Below are 21,474 nucleotides of genomic sequence, written 5' to 3' on the forward strand. Positions count from 1 at the left end.
TGAACTCGCATTCGGGAGGACGTCGGTTCAAATCCCTGTTTGGTCACTCTGACGGAGATTTTCCGTGGTTTCCGTAAACCACATAAGGCAAATAGTTCTTTTGAAAAGGACACACCCAATTTTTTTCCCATCCTTGCCCAGTCCGAGCCCGCACTCCATCTCTACCGACCTCATCGTCGACGGCATATTCCTCCTTCCTTCCTTCCTTTCCTTTTCAACCAAAATAAAATGTTCACATTTTAAGTGAAGGAAGAACTGTCATCGATCATTTAAGTGTTACACATCATAATTAATTATGTGACAGAGTACCAAAAACGTCAATCATTATGAAGCAGACAGCAGTAAAGTTACCACTTCCAACACTCATAAGCGGATAGCGAAGTTATACTCAGTACAGTATTTTACTTTTGACTATCGAAATGGCTCACATGGCACTATGCGACTTAACTTCTGAGGTCATCAGTCGTCTAGAACTTAGAACTAATTAAACCTAACTAACCTAAGGACATCGCACACATCCATGCCCGAGGCAGGATTCGAACCTGCGACCGTAGCGGTCGCTCGGTTCCAGACTGTAGCGCCTAGAACCGCACGGCCACTGCGGCCGGTTACTATCGAAATGCTGCAAGCGCTTCCCACAGCAACAGTGTAGAAAGAATCCTTAGAATAGATCTTGCCGTATGCAAAGTACGTTACGTATTTCTCACCCCCCATATAATTTTTCAGTTGCTGATATTACCAGACAGGGGACGGTACATTAAAAACGACGTTTGAGCTTTAGAAATTAAGACTACAGAGATGCAACAGGCTGCCAGGTATGGACGTTTCGAATTGTATGTTAGCTTGTCAGGTTCCCACGAAAGAACTTTCTGTTGACGCCGTCTAGTTGCAGACGTGCGTGCGCGTGTTATTCTTTGGCGCCAGATATCTTGGGAGCGCCCACTCCCTTGCTCGTAATGAGCGGTAAGCGGTGAAATGGAATGCGACCCTAAATTACTTTCTATACCCTTGTCAAGGTTGTTGGTAGCAGTCCGTGGCACACTTACGTACCTGCAGTGTGCTTCGTATTATCACACACTGTCTTTCTCGTGTTTTATACGAACCACTGCTATTGTGTAATATCTTCTACTGTGAGAGTTTTGTCGTAACGTATCTTCATCTACAGCGTACAGAAATTTATTACTTAACCACATTATTTTCAATAATATCAGAACTTTCAGTGACAAATTGAAACATATGAAATGCCGGCCGGTGTGGCCGTGCTGTTCTAGGCGCTTCAGTCTGGAACCGCGTGACCGCTACGGTCGCAAGTTCGAATCCTGCCTCGGGCATGGACGTGTGTGATGTCCTTAGGTTAGTTAGGTTTAAGTAGTTCTAAGTTCTATGGGACTCATGACCTCCGAAGAGAAGTCCCATAGTGCTCAGAGCTATTTTTGAAACATACGAAATGGAATCGTGAAGGTATTTGATGATGACTGCGTGTTGCCAAAACTCATAGTGGGCTGTACTTGTTTTTGGTTCATGAAAAGATACATAAAAGTATGTTTTGTTGTAATGACATTCGTTTAGGATCATGGCAGATCCCAAATAGCAACGTTTGTTGCAAGAAAAAAATGATAAAATTATAATTCTACGACCATCGAAAGTATGCAGGGTGGTCCATTGATCGTGACCGGGCCAAATATCTCACGAAATAAGCGTCAAACGAAAAAACTACAAAGAACGAAACTTCTCTAGCTTGAAGGGGGAAACCAGATGGCGCTATGGTTGGCTCGCTAGATGGCGCTGCCCTAGGTCAAACGAATATCAACTGCGTTTTTTAAAAATAGGACCCCCATTTTTTATTACATATTCGTGTAGTACGTACAGAAATATGAATGTTTCAGTTGGACCACTTTTTTCGCTTTGTGATAGATGGCGCTCTGTAATGATAAGCTGTCGCAAAACGAAATTTTGTAGATAGAAGCACTGGAGTCTCAAAACTTCACCTAATTCTTATTCTTGTTTCTCATTGTTTCAGGTAAGCCACCATGGATTCGTTACAACGCCGACACTGAGTGATCAGATTCTTCTGAAAAACCAGGAACAACTCTGCAGCTTCTATTCGCAATGTATTTTGGTTAATCAGTGACGACAAACAGTGAATCAAGGTAATGTACCTCGATGATCGTTCACGGTTTAATAGAGTCCTACGTTTAATGAAACTCGACTTTTTACTATGAGAGCAAAAGACAACCGACAGAACGGCGGCACCAATATAACGAAGCCTCTTCACAAAGGACGCTCTACTTGGCAAGTCACGTGATACTGTTTTCAGCTAACGAGAGGTGAGTTTCTCGGATTACAAATGACACTGTTTCGTCTTTGCAAAGCTACAGCCTATCTAACGAACTATGAGGGCAGAATTCAATTTACATCACAGCTCAGAGGTTGGGTCTGCCACATTCACTTTCCGGATATTTATATATTTATATGTTTGAAGGGTTGAAGGCGATGATTTTGTTTGTTGGGGGGAAGGGGGCAGACTGCTTAAGGTTAGGATTAAAAAAGAGAAAAACGTTATGTAGTTGAATATCATCACTTTCATGTAAATTAAACGACCTACGCAGTGCACGATACTTTCCGGATAAACGCTCGAACGAACAATGAAAGTCGTACATCAAAGGTGCTGCGGCTCCACGGTCGCGCTATTCCGCCGCTAGAGTAATTCCTGAGAGTTGCCTTCATATACCAGGTGATCAAAAAGTCAGTATAAATTTGAAAACTTAATAAACCACGGAATATGTAGATAGAGAGGTAAAAATTGACACACATTCTTGGAATGAGATGGTGTTTTATTAGAACAAAAAAAATAGTGTTGCTAGACGCGTGAAAGATCTCTTGCACACGTCGTTTGGTGATGAACGTCTGCTCAGCCGCCACTTTCGTCATGCTTAGCCTCCCAGGTCCACAGACCTCAGTCCGTGCGATTATTGGCTTTGGGGTTACCTGAAGTCGCAAGTGTATCGTGATCGACCGTCATCTCTAGGGATGCTGAAAGACAACATCCGACGCCAATGCCTCACCATAACTCCGGACATGCTTTACAGTGCTGTTCACAACATTATTCCTCGACTACAGCTATTGTTGAGGAATGATGGTGGACATATTGAGCATTTACTGTAAAGAACATCGTCTTTGCTTTGTCTTAATTTGTTACGCTAATTATTGCTATCATGATCAGATGAAGCGCCATCTGTCGGACATTTTTTGAACGTTTGTATTTTTTTGGTTCTCATAAAACCCCATGTCATTCCAAGCATGTGTGGCAATTTGTACCTCTCTATCTACATTATTCCGTGATTTATTCAGTTTTCAAATTTGTGCTGACTTTTTGATTACCCGGTATATATGAAGAAAAAGGAGACGGGGGCCGGGGGTGGGGGGACTTTAATTTGTAACATATGTAGAAGGACAATACTACGTATAGATTCCGGTAATAATAATTTTGTGTTGGTAAATGTCCCGGTGCAAATGTTTCAGTTGGGCGTCACTTCGTCGACTTGCATCTACCTAGCCGGTTATTCAACAGGGAAAAGGCGACGTACAGTTTAACGTGGAATCCGCAAGTTTCGGTTCTGGCATATCTCCACATCAGTGAGAGGTGATTGTTAGGTAAAAAAAATAAAGAAAAAGGTAAAAATCCGCGTGGGGCGATCGGGATACGATCTCGCGCCCATTTGGTGTACATCACGCACTTTACTATTAGACCACCGGTCTTTGACTGTAGTTCAGACGACTGTATCTCTAGCTGACAAACTCATCGTTTTCACGGCGCCGGTGAACTTTAATTCATCATAGTTCAGGAAGGTTCCGGGGTCTATTTATAAATATTAGTCAAAACTGGATCAAAATCCGTTCAACAGTTCCGGAGATTAGCCCAAATATACAGACAGAAGAGAGCAGGGAACTTGTATATACACTGAAGAGAAGAGATACGCAGATTAAGTGGCATGCGAAAATGAGTCATACCTGACACTAGACAATCAAAATTAATAATGTTCACAGAAATTCTTCCAGTCCATATGTGGCATAACAGCAAACCAGTGCTTAACAGTATTGGTTAAAAACAGTCTTGGTTGCAATTTTAGTTTTTTTTTTCAACGACGCGTTTCGCCTTATTTTGGTATCTTCAGGTTATCTAAATAGAAAACAGAGAACAAATACATCTATTTAAGAATCGCGATCGCGTTGTGCAGACTTGGATAACCTATAAGCATGTATAAACAGATCACCTATTGAAAGAGCAAATACCTTAATTCGGTATTTCTTAAGAATCCTTTAGTGAGTGTAGCCAAAGGGCATCGTCGAATGCATCAGGTCAACATCGCCATCGTTAAACTACACTGACTAAAGGATTCTTAAGAAATACCGAATTAAGGCATTTGCTCTTTCAATAGGTGATCTGTTTATACATGCTTACAGGTTATCCAAGTCTGCACAACGCTATCGCGATTCTTAAATAGATGTATTTGTTCTCTATTTTCTATTTAGATAACCTGAAGATGCCTAAATAAGGCGAAACTTGTCGTTGAAAAATAAAAAAAAAACTAAAATTGCAACCAAGACTGTTTTTAACCAATACTAATAATATTCACATTACTTAACATATGAAAATATCTGTCTAAAAATACAAACTTTGATTTTCCTACTAATCTGTGTAGTCAATGTCACTAACGCATGTCTGGGCGCTGGCGCTCGACTCGGAGAGTGGTTGTTCGTTTCCTGGTGACGCAAGACATTTCGTCACTGGTATCAGGCCGGCAAGAGGAAGAGAATTCCGGACCGCCAAGATCCTGGATTACTTACTTAAAGGTTTTCAGTGCCATTACCCGCATTTGGACATTGAAATGAATCAATGGTACTTGTGGAAAATTTGTGTCGGACCGGTACTCGAACCCGGATCTTCGGCTTAACGCGAGCGGTCCCCCTAACCTCCTTGGCTATCCCCTGCTCTCGTCCCATATAACCCTAATTCCCAGCCTTTTACACACTACTAGCGTAGCGTCGACTACTCATGAACCTCTTACTCGCCAGTTCGGATTCTCCCAAGAGATCGGGCTTGGTTTGCATCCGCAATGAAAGAATGGATCTTCGGCCGTCGTCTCCTTATAATATGTATCCTTTGAGGGTGGTCTGCCCGTCGGATGGAGACGTCAAGCCCGACGTCCCCCTGGTGCTATTGGGCAGCAGTAGCCTAAGCGCCGGCATCGTGTTTCACCCTCTCCCTTCTCATCATACAACGCAAAATTGTCACCACACCACAAACCTATCCATTAGCCGCCTACACTCAACAGATACGCTTAATATACAACTTTCCCACGTCGCGAGGAAAGGGACTATTGTATGCGGAAGTTGAAAAATCCTTTCGATCAGGTGACTGAAGCTACCACTCGGGGCCTCCCTGTCAACAATGCAATACGACAGTTTCATTCTCTGAATTCCTAATGGTTAACCATTACTGAGTCGCGATATATTGCGCGTTACTTTTCGATCAGCTCTTGAATTACGTAACGGCTGTGCAGCTCAAGGACGCTGAAGCACTATTTTTTTTCATGGTTCTGTCACATTACTAAATGTTTGGAGCGTGTAGCGTTCTGAAATCATCAGCTAACACTTATGGTTGCCTAATGACTGCAACAACTGAAGTCTCGGCCAACTATTGGAAAAATCTGTAAAGCAGTGTGTACTGTTTTTTATATACATGTAATGTGACTGCTTGCTGCCGAAGGTTAGTGCTCGGCAGCGTAATGTCGTTTACTCAGCACGCGGAAGTACACTACGATCTTGTTGCACATAGTAATACAAATTCCATGGCGGTGTTATGCAACACTGTTTATTTCTCACTCAGCTTGGGCTGATGATCAAAGGAGATGCCGTTGAAAGGACATGGTCTTTAGATGTGTCTATTTTTCATTTGTAATACATTCTGGGTCCATAGTCACCGAACTAAAATAATCTGGCTCATATATACGCTTTTAAACCAGTGTTGGATTGTGACTATGGCAGTCGTGATTATTAACGATAAGTGAAGTGTATAGGGTCGTATGGTGCAGCACTGCCGCGATTATCGGGTACCGTTTGCCTTGATGTCAAATATCGTTACGTATCGGCTGCTCTCAAGGACCGAGGTAATCCTCTAACGGTCCGAGACTTCTCCGAGGAAAGGATTAGGAATATCGGAAGAACCGGTACCCGCTAGCACGTACGACATTCTCCAGCGGTTTCCCAAGACTCTAACGGTCCCTGCTGCTGTATACAAATGTTCGGTAATATCGCGTATATCTTTGTTAACAGTTATTGACCTCTCTGAGTCAGATTTAGCATCAGTGACGCAGCAGACGGTGAAAAAATGGCCGCATCCCACTCGGGAATGTAGGGGAAGTTACGTGAGTTAAGACGGCTGGAATGTTTTTTCATGCTCGTTACGATTCTGGCCTTACGTCTTAATGAAGGAACTGGACTCACGGATCAGCAGTTGCAAGCTGCTGCAGCTGCGTCGACTCCAGAAACAAGACTGTTTAAGTCACACCGTCGAAGACATACTGGAAGAGTACGGCATGTCTGGAAACGAGAATTAGGTTGCATATTTGACTGTGCGTTTAGGATTTAACGTTCTGATTTTGCGACAGATATATCTGATTTTGCTGTGAAATGAGGAAACAAGCCTTCTTGGTTGCAGATTTAAAATGTTGCTCACTGACGCGCTTCGCCTTTATTTAGGCATCTTTCGGACTGTCCGCCCTGGTAGCTGAGTGGTCAGCGTGACACTGTCAATCCTAAGGGCCCGGGTTCGATTCCCTGCTGGGTCGGAAATTTTCTCCGCTCAGGGACTGGGTGTTGTGTTGTCCTTATCATCATCATTTCATCCCCATCGAAGCGCAGGTCGCCGAAGTGGCGTCAAATCGAAAGACCTGCACCAGGCGAACGGTCTACCCGACGGGAGGCCCTAGCCACACGACATTTCCATCTTTCGGACTAGCTGACATTTGGTAGCGATGCGTATACGGGATACCGCGCATAAAATATAGAAGCAGGTAAATACCCCTTGTCAGAGCCTTAAAACACTACGCGGTGTGCTGAATCCAGTATGATGGGTCAACCAGAACATGCACTACACCTCCGGCATGTTTATGATGTAAAGCTTTACTGTAGGCCCGATCCCGTTTGATATGCTTCGGACTGCGCCACAGACCGTAATGAGGACACCGCGTAGTGTTTTAAAGCTTTGACTAGGGCCATTTACCCGCTGGGATATTTGGTGCCCTGTATCCCACGTACCCATCGCTTCCAAATATCAACCAATCCGAAGACGCCTAAATAAAGGTGATACGCGTCATTGGTAAACAATAAAAAATTTTAACACTGCAACCAAGACTGTCTCTTTCTTCATATCATATACGTTGGTTGCTGTACCAACTCCGATATGAAACGGAAAAAAGTTTTTTTTCTGATTTTGCTCCTCGTACCGGCACTTCATTAACAGGTACAGTATACGTTGGTCGCAACGCAGTGAATATTTCTAAGTTGTACACTAAATTGTAAATCGTCCGTAAGTGACTTTTCAACCACACGACCGCCTATCAAATACTTTTACTGAAAAATTCTTTTCAAGTGTCACATAAAAACACACACACTGGCGTGTGTATCTATGTATGACCACAATCCGTGACCTAACGCTACATTACGTTTTGGTAGTGCAGTACACAACGACCGTTCCCATTGAATTAGGTATTTCCTCCAGATACATCTGCACCACGGAGATCACGCCTGTAGCATCTTTCAGTGGTAGAGAGGCGAGCTCTGGCGTTGGATTGCAACCGGTAGGTGTTGGGAGTGAGCTCTTAAAAACGCCGAGGAAGAGACGTTCCGCCGGCCGGGGTGGCCGAGCGGTTCTAGGCGCTACAGTCTGGAACCGCGGGACCGCTACGGTCACAGGTTCGAATCCTGCCTCGGGCATGGATGTGTGTGATGTGCTTCGTTAGTTAGGTTTAAGTAGTTCTAAGTTCTAGGGGACCGATGACCTCAGAAGTTAAGTCCCATAGTACTCACAGCCATTTGATTTGAAGAGACGTTCCAGTCGTATTTAAGGACCGACTTGGTTTTTTCAATAAAAGCTGATTCACTAGAACCGAATTTTGGCTGCTACCTCTTTGATCTTTTGGTAGCGCTCGGCGTAATATAAAGCTGCCAAGAGCCACGAGCACCCACGTGTAAGTACGGGTTCAGGTAGGAGGGGAATGGTTCAAATGGCTCTGAGCACTATGGGACTTAACATCTAAGGTCATCAGTCCCCTAGAACTTAGAACTACTTAAACCTAACTAACCTAAGGACATCACACACATCCATGCCCGAGGCAGGATTCGAACCTGCGACCGTAGCAGTCGCGCGGTTCCGGACTGAAGCGCCTAGAACCGCTTGGCCACAACGGCCGGCTAGGAGGGGAATGTTTGGAGGTATTTCCATAAGGACTGAATCTGGGTAGGAGCTTTGAGAAATACTTTCTTAAGAGAGAAAATGATGATGTTAATCTCAGAAAATTAGTTCTGACTTCTTCTGCTAGAGTGCTAGACGGTGTAGGCCATGTGTAAGGCAGGTGCAATGAATCATAACGGAATAGAAATTTTTCAGTGTTACTCCTGATTTTAAGATACGGACAACACAATCTGTCACCAACAGCAAAAATGTATCATGCATATCTTCTTCTCCTGGCCATAGAATGCATAGCGCGTTTTTTTACACGAAGTAGGTGGATGTTGTCCTGGTGCCGTGGAATTTAATTTCCTCACGAAGACACTAGTCGTAAACATGCTACAGCTGTCAGTGGTCTCGTCGATTGAAAGCGAATGCAGTGTACACGAATGTCTGTTTTTCAATACCAGCAACAGCCTTTACATAAACCTGTTTCAAGTAAGTTTTGCGCAATGTTGACTCATCTGGTATACTGCACTCGCTAATACTCTCCAGGAAGCCTCTAAAAGTAGTACGCTTTAGCACTTTCCATGTCACATTAGCCGACGCTAAAGCATTACGTAAGTCTAGATTAAAGTTTCCCACTGCCCTATTTGTCATAGGGGAAATTGACTCTATTCTTTATTATTGTCCCTAGTGACGCTCGTAATGTGAGCTCCGGTATCTTGGTATTGAAGGAAAGATGACATTTTATCATGCTTTGCCTGAAATATTACTCCTATAATATGCCAGTCTATTGCCGGACCGCATTTAAGTAAAGGATGGCTGTGTTTTTCCCAACGCAGCGACGTGTGAACAGATTCTCAAAGCGAAAATGCGGCGACAGTGCGTCATAACATAGTGTTTATTTCTGCTGCGCAAGCTATTTTCGTATACCTTCCGAACTACAAAAATAAGTAGACACAAGTGTCTGCCATATTATCGAGCTATAAACACATGCGACTCTGCGCTTAACACATTTTTGATTTCAGTGCAGTGTATAAATTTCTTACGTCTTGTGCACATTATTGATTTTCTTCCGTATTATTTCAGCAACTCTTTTTAAAAACCGTGTTTTTTGTAGAAAAAGTCCTCTGTAGCTTCTACTTTTTCAATGAAGTTTTATTAAGCCCCTCGTAGGTCTTCATGTACGTTTAAGCCTGTTTTAGGTCGTAAGTTTCACATATACCTGAAACTGAAAGAAAACAGATAATGCCGGCCGCGGTGGTCTCGCGGTTCTAGGCGCGCAGTCCGGAACCGTGCGACTGCTACGGTCGCAGGTTCGAATCCTGCCTCGGGCATGGACGTGTGTGATGTCCTTAGGTTAGTTAGGTTAGTTAGGTTTAAGTAGTTCTAAGTTCTAGGGGACTGATGACCACAGCAGTTGAGTCCCATAGTGCTCAGAGCCATTTGAACCAAAACAGATAATTTCGTAATATCCAAAACTTTTTCTTATACACTCTAAACTGGAAATGCCAAAGGGTGCAATTAAGAATGAAGGGAACAGGAAAAAACCTTGTAAATACGCAATGCAAATCATTTTATTCGACGGAATGCAAATTATGATACTTAAACGTCATTTGTAACGTCTGACATAAAAGTGTTGCAAAGGTGTAATAGGTTTAGAATTTAAAAATATAAAGATGAAAGTTTAGACAAAGATGTAAGGACCGTGCTGCATTTCCAAGGAATCACTGAATATGCACAGCAAAACGTCATTTAATACTAAGAGGGAAAACACTTCCTAATGTTCTACAAAAGTATATTTATTTGCTTACGAACCAGCTTTCGACTTCTTAGGCCTTCTTCAGTTGACAACTCATTAATTTTTTAGCGGTAGAAAAGAATACAGTATTGATAACAGTGACACGAGAAATAAAATTCTTTGTATTCCACTGCAAGAAGATCGGGGTCCTCCTTTTGGTTCTCCTTTTTCTCAGCAGTTAATGTGCTGGTCAATTGAACGCGAGATATTGTAAGTAGGCTGTTTCTATGTAAGTAGGCTGTTTAGGTTGTTTTATTGGTAACGCCACCTCTGTGTGAAAATCACTGGCTGTGCTGTGTGCAGTCTGTGTCTAGTTTGCATTGTTGTCTGCCATTGTAGTGTTGGGCAGCGGCAGCTGGATGTGAACAGCGCGTAGCGTTGCGCAGTTGGAGGTGAGTCGCCAGCAGTGGTGGATGTGGGGAGAGAGATGGCGGAGTTTTGAAATTTGTCATGAACTGCTATATTTATATATGATGATATCAAGGTAAATACATTATTGTTTGTTCTCTATTAATATCTTTCATTTGCTAACTATCCCTATCAGTAGTTAGTGCCTTCAGTAGTTTGAATCTTTTATTTAGCTGGCAGTAGTGGCGCTCGCTGTATTGCAGTAGCTTGAGTAGCGAAGATTTTTGTGAGGTAAGTGATTTGTGAAAGGTATAGGTTAATGTTAGTCAGGGCCATTCTTTTGTAGGGATCTTTGAAAGTCAGATTGCGTTGCGCTAAAAATATTGTGTGTTAGGTTAAGCACAGTCTTGTATAATTGTTCAAAGGGGACGTTTCAATATATTTCGTAGAATGAGAATATCATGGAGTCTGAGCCTCAAAATTACACGCTATTTTGTTTTACTCCACTATGCTGTACAGTAAGCAGTTGAATTCTAATTATTTCAGCTTTCATCACGTTGCGGCTGTTCTGCCTCAGCAATAACTGTCCCTTTGTTTACTACATACAGCTTTCCTTGAATTCGGAGCTCAGTTTCTGCTTTATGTTTCTAATCCTGCCTTTCCTTTCCGTCATAAAGTACTGGACACAAAAGATTTATGCTGAAAACAACTGAAGTGAAGCAGAATGTACCGTTGTTCGCTGGAACGCGGGAGAGAAAGAGCTGATAGAATGTTTACTACCGCGATCAGACATGCTCGACACATTCAGCTTTCGTCACGTCACGAACAAAGGAACTTACACACTGCTAAACATAGTGGTGGTACTTTGAAGCACAGGGAGGTTTCCCTGGTACTTCAAAGCTGTCCCAGTTTATTAGTAATGGCATATTTAGCGGTTTACAGAACCAAAACGACGAAACTCTCCCGTTTTGGCATTTTCAGTGTCACCCATTGTCAGTATGCAACTATAAAGGCGGTTACAACAAAAAGGCAGTTTTCAAATATCTCAGTATATCTTGTTTATGTTTTCCAAAATCAAAATTTTAATCCTTCTTTTGCCTGCCATTTAACCCTTTCGGACCCTCTGGCTACAATTGTGGACATTAACTTTTCATGAGTCTTAGCTGCATGAGAAATATTTTTTCCCAGTGGAAACCTGAGTCACATTTGCGAATGTTCATTCTTTTCATCACGTGCAATTGCTGCCAACTGTTCGGCATCGCTATGAAAATATCAGCAAGTCAATTTAGCAGTGCAAAGCAGCTCGTGACCACCAGAATACACGAATATGGGTTGTTCACTGAATTCCGCTCTGCAATTGAATAGTTATTGTTATTATGCATGGTTATCACTGAATGGTCATTATAATAAAGAATATTTCATAATTAGTTATTTTAGCTCATAAAATGAAGCCAAGTGTAGAAAGTATGTTTTGAAAAGGGATACATATTTTTGTATAAATCTTACATGTAAAATCATTAGAAAAAAACACCTAAGAGCATTACCACATAAAGAAAAATTTTCTAGGCTCCAGAAAAAATTCTACTCTGAAGGGTTAATTTTGTACCTGATTCAAAATTATGCTGTCCCTGCGGAAATAAACTCTTACCGAATCAGAAACAGGTGAAATTAGTCCGACATTCATGAGGGACATATCATTCTCTGTCCTTTGCGTTGCGTTTTTTTTATTTTTATCTATCGGCTTGACGTATGGGGTTTGGTCACTAGTTGGGTTCGCTTGAAGTGAGGATTAGGTTTCGATCTAAGAACTGTACGCCGCAGGTCGTGCCCTCTCAGAAGACGAAGAAGATTTAAGACAAAAAAAAAAAAAAAAAAAAAAAGCGAGAAACAAAATAGATTTGGTAAGTCGACGGATCGAATACAAAAATATCGAGGTATCTAAAATATCGGAGCATTAACAAAGGATCGTTTCATTGCAATCCGTCGATGCTTTGTCCCGTCAGTCCGGAAAGCTTCTAAACTGAATCAATAAAAAGTTAGAGAAACATTAAGACGGCGGTATTAATGTTTAACGTCTTCTGTTTAGTCTCCCCCGACCGGAATACAAAGCGCACAACGTTCATACGAATAAAACTGTCAGAAAAGTCCTCATTTGGAATGTTGTTCTACTAGGGCGTCATACTTGCACCCTCGTCTGTCTTGGTGAATCAACTCCGCACTGTGTAGTTTTGAGGTAGGAACGAATTTATAAAAACAATCCTCGTCGCCAGTGACGATTTTTTTTCCAGAAAAGTACCTTCTTCTTCTACTAATACAGGATTAGAATCGTGGTCCGTTCCGAGCCCTTCATCTCTTCCCCTGCCCTCCCACACTCCTCCTTCCACTAGGACTGCCGGCAGTTGTGGCCGAGCGGTTCTAGGCGCTTCAGTCCGGAAACGCGCTGCTGCTACAGTCGCAGGTTCGAAACCTGCGTCGGACCTGGATGTGTGTGATGTCCTTAGGTCCTAAGTTCTAGGAGACTGATGACCTCAGATGCTAAGTCCCATAGTGATTAGAGCCATTTTTGAACAAAAATGAAAACAATGGCCCTTTCAGGAAAGTACCCTATAAGGACTACGATACTCACCAATCAGGTAATAATAGAACAGCATCTAAGATGTGACATAACTGTTGGACAAGAGAGAGACTTAAATGACGTTTATGGCGCGATAAGAAGAACATTGAAAGAAAAAAGTAGAAGATAAATCCAAACGAAATTTTATAAAGTCGTGATATTACTGACAGTACAGTATCGAGCAGAAATTTGGACGCTAAAGTCAGAGACCTAAGACAACTTGAAACAGCAGATTTCTTAGATCAGTGAAAGGCTCCGCAAGAGATGATACACTAAGAAATGAAGAAATAAGAAAAGAAGTGGGGGTACAGCCATTAACTGAAAAAGTAATCCAACGAAAGCAGAACTAGAAGGAGTATGTATTTTCACATCTACGTACATTCTCCGCAAGCCTCCGTGCGGTGGCCGGCCGCGGTGGTCTTGCGGTTCAAGGCGCTGCAGTCTGGAACCACGGGACTGCTACGGTCGCAGGTTCGAATCCTGCCTCGGGCATGGATGTGTGTGATGCCAAAAATGGTTCAAATGGCTCTGAGCACTATGGGATTCAACATCTTAGGTCATAAGTCCCCTAGAACTTAGAACTACTTAAACCTAACTAACCTAAGGACATCACACACACCCATGCCCGAGGCAGGATTCGAACCTGCGACCGTAGCAGCCCCGCGGTTCCGGACTGCAGCGCCAGAACCGCTAGACCACCGCTGTGTGATGTCCTTAGGTAAGTTAGGTTTAAGTAGCTCTAAGTTCTAGGGGACTGATGACCTAAGAGGTTAAGTCCCATAGTGCTCGGAGCCATTTGAACCATTTTGAATCTCCGTGCGGTGCGTGGCGGAGGATATCTTGTACCACTACAAGTTATTTCGTTTCCTGTTCTACTCGCAAATAGAAGAGGGAAAAACGATTGGCAATATGCCTCCTTATGAGCCTTAATTTATCGTCGTGGTCCTTATGCAAAATGTATGATGACGGCAGTAGGATCGTCCTGCAGTGAGCTTCAAATGTCGGTTCTCTAAATTTTCTCACTAGTGTTCATCGAAAAGAGCGTCGCCTTCCCTCCAGAGATTCCCATCTGACATCCCGAAGTTTCTCCGCAATACTTGCGTGTTGTTCATACCCACTGGCACCAAGTCTAAGTCCAAGAACTGCTTCGATGTCTTCGTTTTAATACTACCTGGTACGAATCCCAAATATTCAAACTGTACTCAAGAACAGGTCGCACTAGCTGTCTCCTTTACAGATGAAGAACCCATTCCCAAACTTCTCCCACTACACCGAAGTCGACCATTCGCCCTCCGTTTCATAATCCTCATATGCTCGTTCCATTTCATGTCACTCTCAGCGTTATGCACAGATATTTAAGCGACCGACTGTGTGAAGCAGAACACTACTAATACTGTATCTGAACATTATGGATTGTGTTCCCTCATCGTCCGCATGAAGTTGCATTTTTTACACATTTAGAGCTTGCTGCAATACATGACACGAACTAGAAATTTTGTCTAAGTCATCTTGTATTCTCCTACACTCACTGTACTGAGACACCTTCCCGTACACCACAGTATCATCAGCAAACAACCGCAGAATGCATATGTTACCTCAGAGAATCCTCGACAAGCAATAGAATACAGACCTGCTGGTTCAAATGGCTCTAAGCACTATGGGACTTCCAACATATGAGGTCATCAGTCCCCTAGACTTAGAACTACTTAAACCTAACTAACCTAAGGACATCACACTCATCCATGCCCGACGCAGGATTCGAACCTGCGACCGTAGCAGCAGCGCGGTTCCGGACTGAAGCGCCTAGAACCGCTCGGTCAGAGCGGCCGGCTCATTTTTGTTGTTGATATTTTCAGATTATAATGTAGGCTTATATTGTCTACTCTATGTACCACTATTTGTAATTTGTGTTAACTGTCCTCTACGATTATCTGGTCGTAGGCCAAAAGCGTTATCTTTAGAAAATCACGTGGCCCAATTCTTATGCCTTGAGGTATACTGTTCATCATCCATTCCGTGACCAGGTCGTCGATATAGATTTTGAATAGTGTTGGTGACTTACTACAGCCATAAAAGAATTAACTCTGTTTTTTTTTTTTTTATTTCCAGCCAAGTCACGGCAGGAGTCCATACGTCGTTGGTTTTGTTCGGGGGTCAAGATGTGCGGGCCAAACTTTGTACATACTTCCCTTTACTACAAAACATTCTTTAGAATGCCTTCTGCACTTTATTTTGAGATTTTGATCCATTGCGCCGGCCGCTGTGGCACACATGGATATGTGTGAGGTCCTTAGGTTACTTAGATTTAAGTAGTTATAAGTCTAGGGGACTGACGACCTCGCCGGCCGAAGTGGCCGTGCGGTTAAAGGCGCTGCAGTCTGGAACCGCAAGACCGCTACGGTCGCAGTTTCGAATCCTGCCTCGGGCATGGATGTTTGTGATGTCCTTAGGTTAGTTAGGTTTAACTAGTTCTAAGTTCTAGGGGACTAATGACCTCAGCAGTTGAGTCCCATAGTGCTCAGAGCCATTTTTGACTGACGACCTCAGATGTTAAGTCCCATAGTGCTTGGAGCCATTTGAACCATTTTTGTTGCTCCATTGCGATTTTTGACCAAAATCCGTGACATACTGCAGCTGCACTTAACTATTTAACGCTGCCTGCTCACAAGTGACTCGTTGGGTGCATATCCGTTGTTTACCGTTGTTAGTTCAAAGCTGCCACCGTAGTTACTGTTCCGACGTCACTTCTACGCCAGGAATTAATGAGCCTCGGGACATCTTGAAGGGACAGTTTGTAGCGAGTGTTTTCAGTACTCTGATGTACATCTTCCATCCATAAGTCGAGCTGCTCTGCTCTCGCTTGCTTTGGCCATCTCTGTTGTGAAGGTGATTTACAGGCTATTAACACTAATAATGTCAAGTTACTCGTATATTCCATAAAGCCAAGAAGGGCAGGGTAGTTCATGCCACCAAAAAATTAAAAAAAAATGGTTAGTTGTTAAATGTTATTAACAACATACCTTTAAAATAGGTACTGATGTGAAAGTAGGTCCAGAACTTACTTCCAAAGGGAGGGTAGTTTATGGCAACCTCCAAAAAAATTTAAAAAATAAAAATTTCGTTAATTACCTTTGAGTTTATTCACAACATAATTTTTAAAGACATATTGATGTGGAGGAAGGATCCTGAGCCCAAAAATAAGAGTTATGAAAGGTCAGCCGCGCTGGATGAGCCGAGCGGTCCAAGGCGCTGCAGTCATGGACTGTGCGGCTGGTCCCGGCGGAGGTGTGTGTGTGTGTGTGTGTGTGTGTGTGTGTGTGTGTGTGTGTGTGTGTGTGTCCTTAGGATACCTTAGGTTAAGTAGTGTGCAAGTTTAGGAACTGATGACCTTAGCAGTTAAGTCCCATAAGAGTTCATACACATTTGAACATTTTTGAAAAGTCATATCCAATACAAGATTTAAATTTTTGGGTTAAATCTTACTGAGAAATTTAAAACAATTAAAAGAAGTAATTAAAAACAGTATCTACTTTGCAGAAATTTTCAAAGGGAGGGCATAAATTAAATGCCCCCCCCCCCCCCCCTTCCCTATAGTACTGCAAGGGTTAATGCCGACTAAAGGCAACGCCGTAAGATCAAAATACAGACTCTTCTAGCTTAGTCGAGCAACTCGGGGCTTAGTCATCGCTAGAAACAGACATAAAAAAAGCAGTCGTGATAAATATAGCAGCATTTTTCTGAAGCTGGGACAATAATGCTGCTACGCCGGTTCCACGTTCTGGAATTTCTCGAGAAACCCGGCACCTCGATAGGCTGTCGGGACAGCGTAATCCGGCGGAGCGCTCCGGAATGCGACCGCGACGGGGGTACTACTTTCTACCCCCGGCGGCTGCGGCGGAGGCGCCGCGCGACAGGTGTACGGGAGGCCGAGGGCCGGCGGTCCAGCAGGAAGACGCCGGCCGTGGCGCCGCCGCGTCCAGGGAAAGTTCCCGCGGGCGTCGCGTCGCGTGGAGGCCCCCTCCCCCGCGCCGCGGCCCCCACCTACCGCCCCCCACCTGAGCCGCGGTAGCGACCGGTGCGGCCGCCGCGCTTCGCTTCCAGTGCACCGCGCGAGCTGGCGCGGCGAGCAGGTTGTCGCCGAGGGCTGGAGAGCGCTCCGCGCCGCGTGTGTTTGTGTTGTGAGTGCCTCAGCGTGCGAGCGCGCAGACGCCGAGTAGCTCCGCGACTTCTTCGCCGTCGCCGACGCCCGCGGCGCCAGGGCAGATGGTCTGCGACCAAGGTGAGCCACCTGCGATCCACAGCCAGTCTTTTGTCACACGAGGCGGGTCTGAGGCAAGATATGGATTACTGTCTGCTAGCGGTGTTCCTACATCATAGCCCCGAAGGTGATCCAAACGAGCGTGGCCGACATGTTCGTGATATTGTATTCCGCACAGCCAGTTACAAAAGCAATATAGTGTATCAACCCCTTCAAGGTGATTCAAACTGGTGTGTCCGAAACGTTCCTGTTATTTTATTCCATACGACTACTCAGATAAGTGATATCGTATCATTACCCTGAAGATCATCTAAACTAGTGTGATCGAAACATTCGTGTTATTATTTTAATCCATACTGGGACTCGGAATACCGATACAGAGCATACTCACCCTGAAGACCATGCGAAATAGTGCGGTCTAAAGTTTCGTTTTATTTTGGTCTCTGTAGATGCTCGGAAAAGCGCCACAGATCTTCATCGCCCTGAAGATGGTCCAAAATAGAGTGATAGAAATGTTTGTTTTGTTGTATTCCGTATACGTACTTGTCTATTACAATCAAACACAGGTGTTAGTTTGAGGTAGAAATTTCTGAAAATGTACGTTTGGAGCACAGCTTTGTTTGAAAGCGTATCGCGGTCTGCGGGAAAACCGCAAAAGAGGAGGACGGGAGTGTTCGAAATGTGGTGTTTTAGATTGAAGTTGAAAATTTGGTAAACGATTCTCCACAGAACCGACGAGCAAGGCGTATCTAGAAAAAAACGCTGTGTGTAAGATGCGGTAGACGGTGGGACGTGTGTTTAGACGTCAGTGAATAACTTCCATGGTGTTGCAGGGCAAAATCTGTGTGGGGAGATGGATATTGGAGTATATGCAACAAGTAACTGAAGACGTTGGGCGTATGTGCCATTCTGAGATGAAGAGCTTTGAGCAAGGAGAGGAAGTCGTGACAGACCGCATCAATTTCATTAGAAGACTGGCGACACAAACAAAAACATTGCTCGTAAAAGTAAATATTTCGCTCTTGTGATGTTTTTTGCCTGCAATAGCCAGAAATGGACTAAAGCATACTATGAGGAATGGCAGCCTAACAATGTAAAGTTTTATTACTCTGAAGTAAAGCCTCCTTGTTGAGACCTGAACGGTGAGTTCATACCAAAGTCCACTGGAAAAGTAAATACTTCACCGTAGCGAGTTCAAATGGTTCAAATGGCTCTGAGCACTATGGGACTTAACTTCTGAGGTCATCAGTCGCCTAGAACTTAGAACTACTTAAACCTAACTAACCTAAGGACATCACACACATCCATGCCCAACGCAGGATTCGAACCTACGACCGTAGCGGTCGCTCGGTTCCAGACTGTAGCGCCTAAAACCGCACGGCCACTCCGGTCGGCCCCTAGCGAGTGTTTCAGAATGTGCCAGATATGAGGCTCGTGGTCACTGGCAGTACAGACCCATTTACATAAAGGTTAATCATAACAGTTTTGTTATCTGCGAGAATTGATTTGCAAAGAGAATTCTAACGGTTAATTTGAGCAGTATTACTGTTGGTGTGTCATTTGGCATTTATACTATGTATGGGTTGTTGTTTATGCTAGGGGCCTAAGTCATTTACATTTTGCTCTAGGGAGTTTAGATTGGTGACGGTTTATACAGGTGGGATGATCTTGAATGACTTTCGGTTATGAAATTCAGTAAGTGATTCTTTTTTAACGCACGATACATGCTATATGCTACGGTTAACGGGGACAGTGCCGCACGTGAATCAACGGATGAATAAGAGTCGAAACGAAACGGAACATTCATGAAGTGGTTGAAGAAATGATGGAAAGCATTGATATTACCATTAGTTAGTCTTCGAAAACAGTGACTAAGTGTAAGGAGTTGTTACCAGGTGTTTACCGTCATAATCGTGGCAAATTATGACGATGAAATCGTGGATCAACTGTACCAATGCAACGGCAAGTGCTTCAACAATTCCAGCAATTTAGCACTGTAGGAAAGTGCTAGTGTGCATACTTGAGTGAATTGAAACACCTGTGCTGTTACTAGATTTTTTATATTTTTTTGGGTAAATGTTACTTTCTCATTATCACGGTATGTAGCATCCAATTTCATTCAAGATTATAGTAGTTGGGAAACCCTATGACGGTATTTCCCTCAGTCGGTTTCATTGCTGTTAGATGCGGTTTTTGAGCCCTTTCTTTACGAAACGACGTTTTTGTAAACGGCTGCATTGTCGAGGCATTGACAGCCACCAGCCCCCCGGTATATTATAGTAATGCAGAAGATTCGTGATTGTCTTACTGAACCAAGATTTTGTTGTTCAGTTACGTGTTCGTTCCACTGCTTAACTGTCGTGGTCTCTGCCATTTTCGTTGGTTCATTATGACATAGAAAGTGATACATATATTGTTGACGAACTGAAGGTTAACTCTTCTTAAAAAATGTTCTTTGTATCTGTTGTTTCTGATCGTAATGCTGGTGTTTATAAATTACTAGCTGTATATAATTAAAATGTATTATACACATGTTTTGTTATTTTATACGCAACGACGCGTTTCAGAACCTCGGTTTAGAGATGGCGCTGATCTCCGTTTACTTGGTGCAAGATTTACTACGATGTTTGGAGGCCTTAAGCGTTTTACCCTTAAGCATCACAACTATTACGCTGACACTATATCGTGGCAATTTTAGGTGGGGAGTGTTTTGATCTATGGTTGCGTAAGATACCAGTAGAGTCGGGCCTACCACTGCGAACCACAGCACACATTTGCACTGCAGCCGCTACCAAATGGTTTGTGTACTTCAATTTGCTTTGTGTTGTGGATTGATTGATTTCTTTTTCTATTTTTGAGATGAGTGACGAGACTAAGTTTGGTGCGTAAAGGGATTCGAATGCGACTCTCAAGAACGTGGACGTAGGACGGCAGCCTTTCGAGATAGAGGGCAGTCTTATTCCCTCGCACGGCTCCACCCCTAGTACAGCCTGAGGGAAATTCTCTTTTGTTTACGATCGCAGTAGACTGCCGCGATATACTGTCCGCATAGTACTACAGTCAAAATGAACTGTAAGCAGCTGCCTGTTATTGCATTCTGAAGTAAATGAGTGGTAGTTTGGTAAATTTTAATCCACTGAGTTCGTTTTGAAAGAATTAATAGTAAGGGCGTTTGTGTGCAGACACATAGCTGTAGGTCGTCTGAGATAAAGTTAAAAGGTGTCATGACGAATGAAATAAGCTGACAGCAGTGTTGCGATACATAAGTTGTTGGGTTAGGGTTACAGCTCGTTCGTTATTTGAGTAGGCGTTTGCCCTTTCTGTTAACTGGACTGTGAGCAAGAGAGTGGACGCCTCGGCTTATCGATATGCGACGCCTAGCAGCGAGTTACAAAACCTGGGCGGCTGGCCAGTGGTCAGTGACCAAGATCCCGTTGCCTGCAGATGGCTGAGAGCGCGACGGCGGGAGGGAAGGGAACTCGGAACCAGAGAGTGCTGCGCGTTCTCCTGCAGGTTCGGCCGTCCTTTCCCTCGCAAAGTGTTACCGCCGATGCACAGTGTCGACTACGCTGCGATCAGCACAATAAAACATGGCGGGACGATTACGTTCTGTACAGTACTGAGTACCGCTGGTTCGAGACTCACATGCTTGTTGTGACAGGTGCATGACTCAGCGGACAAGTTATCTACCATAACGTCCTTATCTGAATACCCGCAGGCGTTAGTCATCAGCGACGAAAGGTTTTTATTGCGGTCTGACGCAGTTGCGCGTCAGCGCAGGGAAGTGAGATACACAGATTTTAGTTCTTCTCGGCGTGCGTCATGTTAGTGATGTACCGTGTTAAATTGGCTGTTCCCAGCGCGATACTAGTTATATAGGGTGTATCAGAAGTGCACGGTTGAATATTCTGAGCGATTTCCACACATCAGCAAAGTACGCGAATATATGCCCGGAACAGTCCCTTTTCTTGTTATTATTGAAGGAATATAATTATAAT

General features: G+C 43.6%; 1 protein-coding gene across 1 annotated transcript in view; it reads left to right on the forward strand.

Annotated features, from left to right (window-relative positions):
* Positions 1-17,451: 17,451 nt before the first annotated feature.
* LOC124776655 overlaps positions 17,452-21,474 on the forward strand; it is a 402,196-nt gene continuing 398,173 nt past the window's right edge. Inside the window, exon 1 of the mRNA XM_047251746.1 lies at positions 17,452-17,497. Coding sequence (XP_047107702.1) covers positions 17,482-17,497 — 16 coding nt within the window. The 5' untranslated portion in view covers positions 17,452-17,481. The remainder of the gene's footprint in view (positions 17,498-21,474) is intronic.

This window comes from Schistocerca piceifrons, chromosome 2 (genome assembly GCF_021461385.2).
Source record: "Schistocerca piceifrons isolate TAMUIC-IGC-003096 chromosome 2, iqSchPice1.1, whole genome shotgun sequence".
NCBI lineage: Eukaryota > Metazoa > Arthropoda > Insecta > Orthoptera > Acrididae > Schistocerca > Schistocerca piceifrons.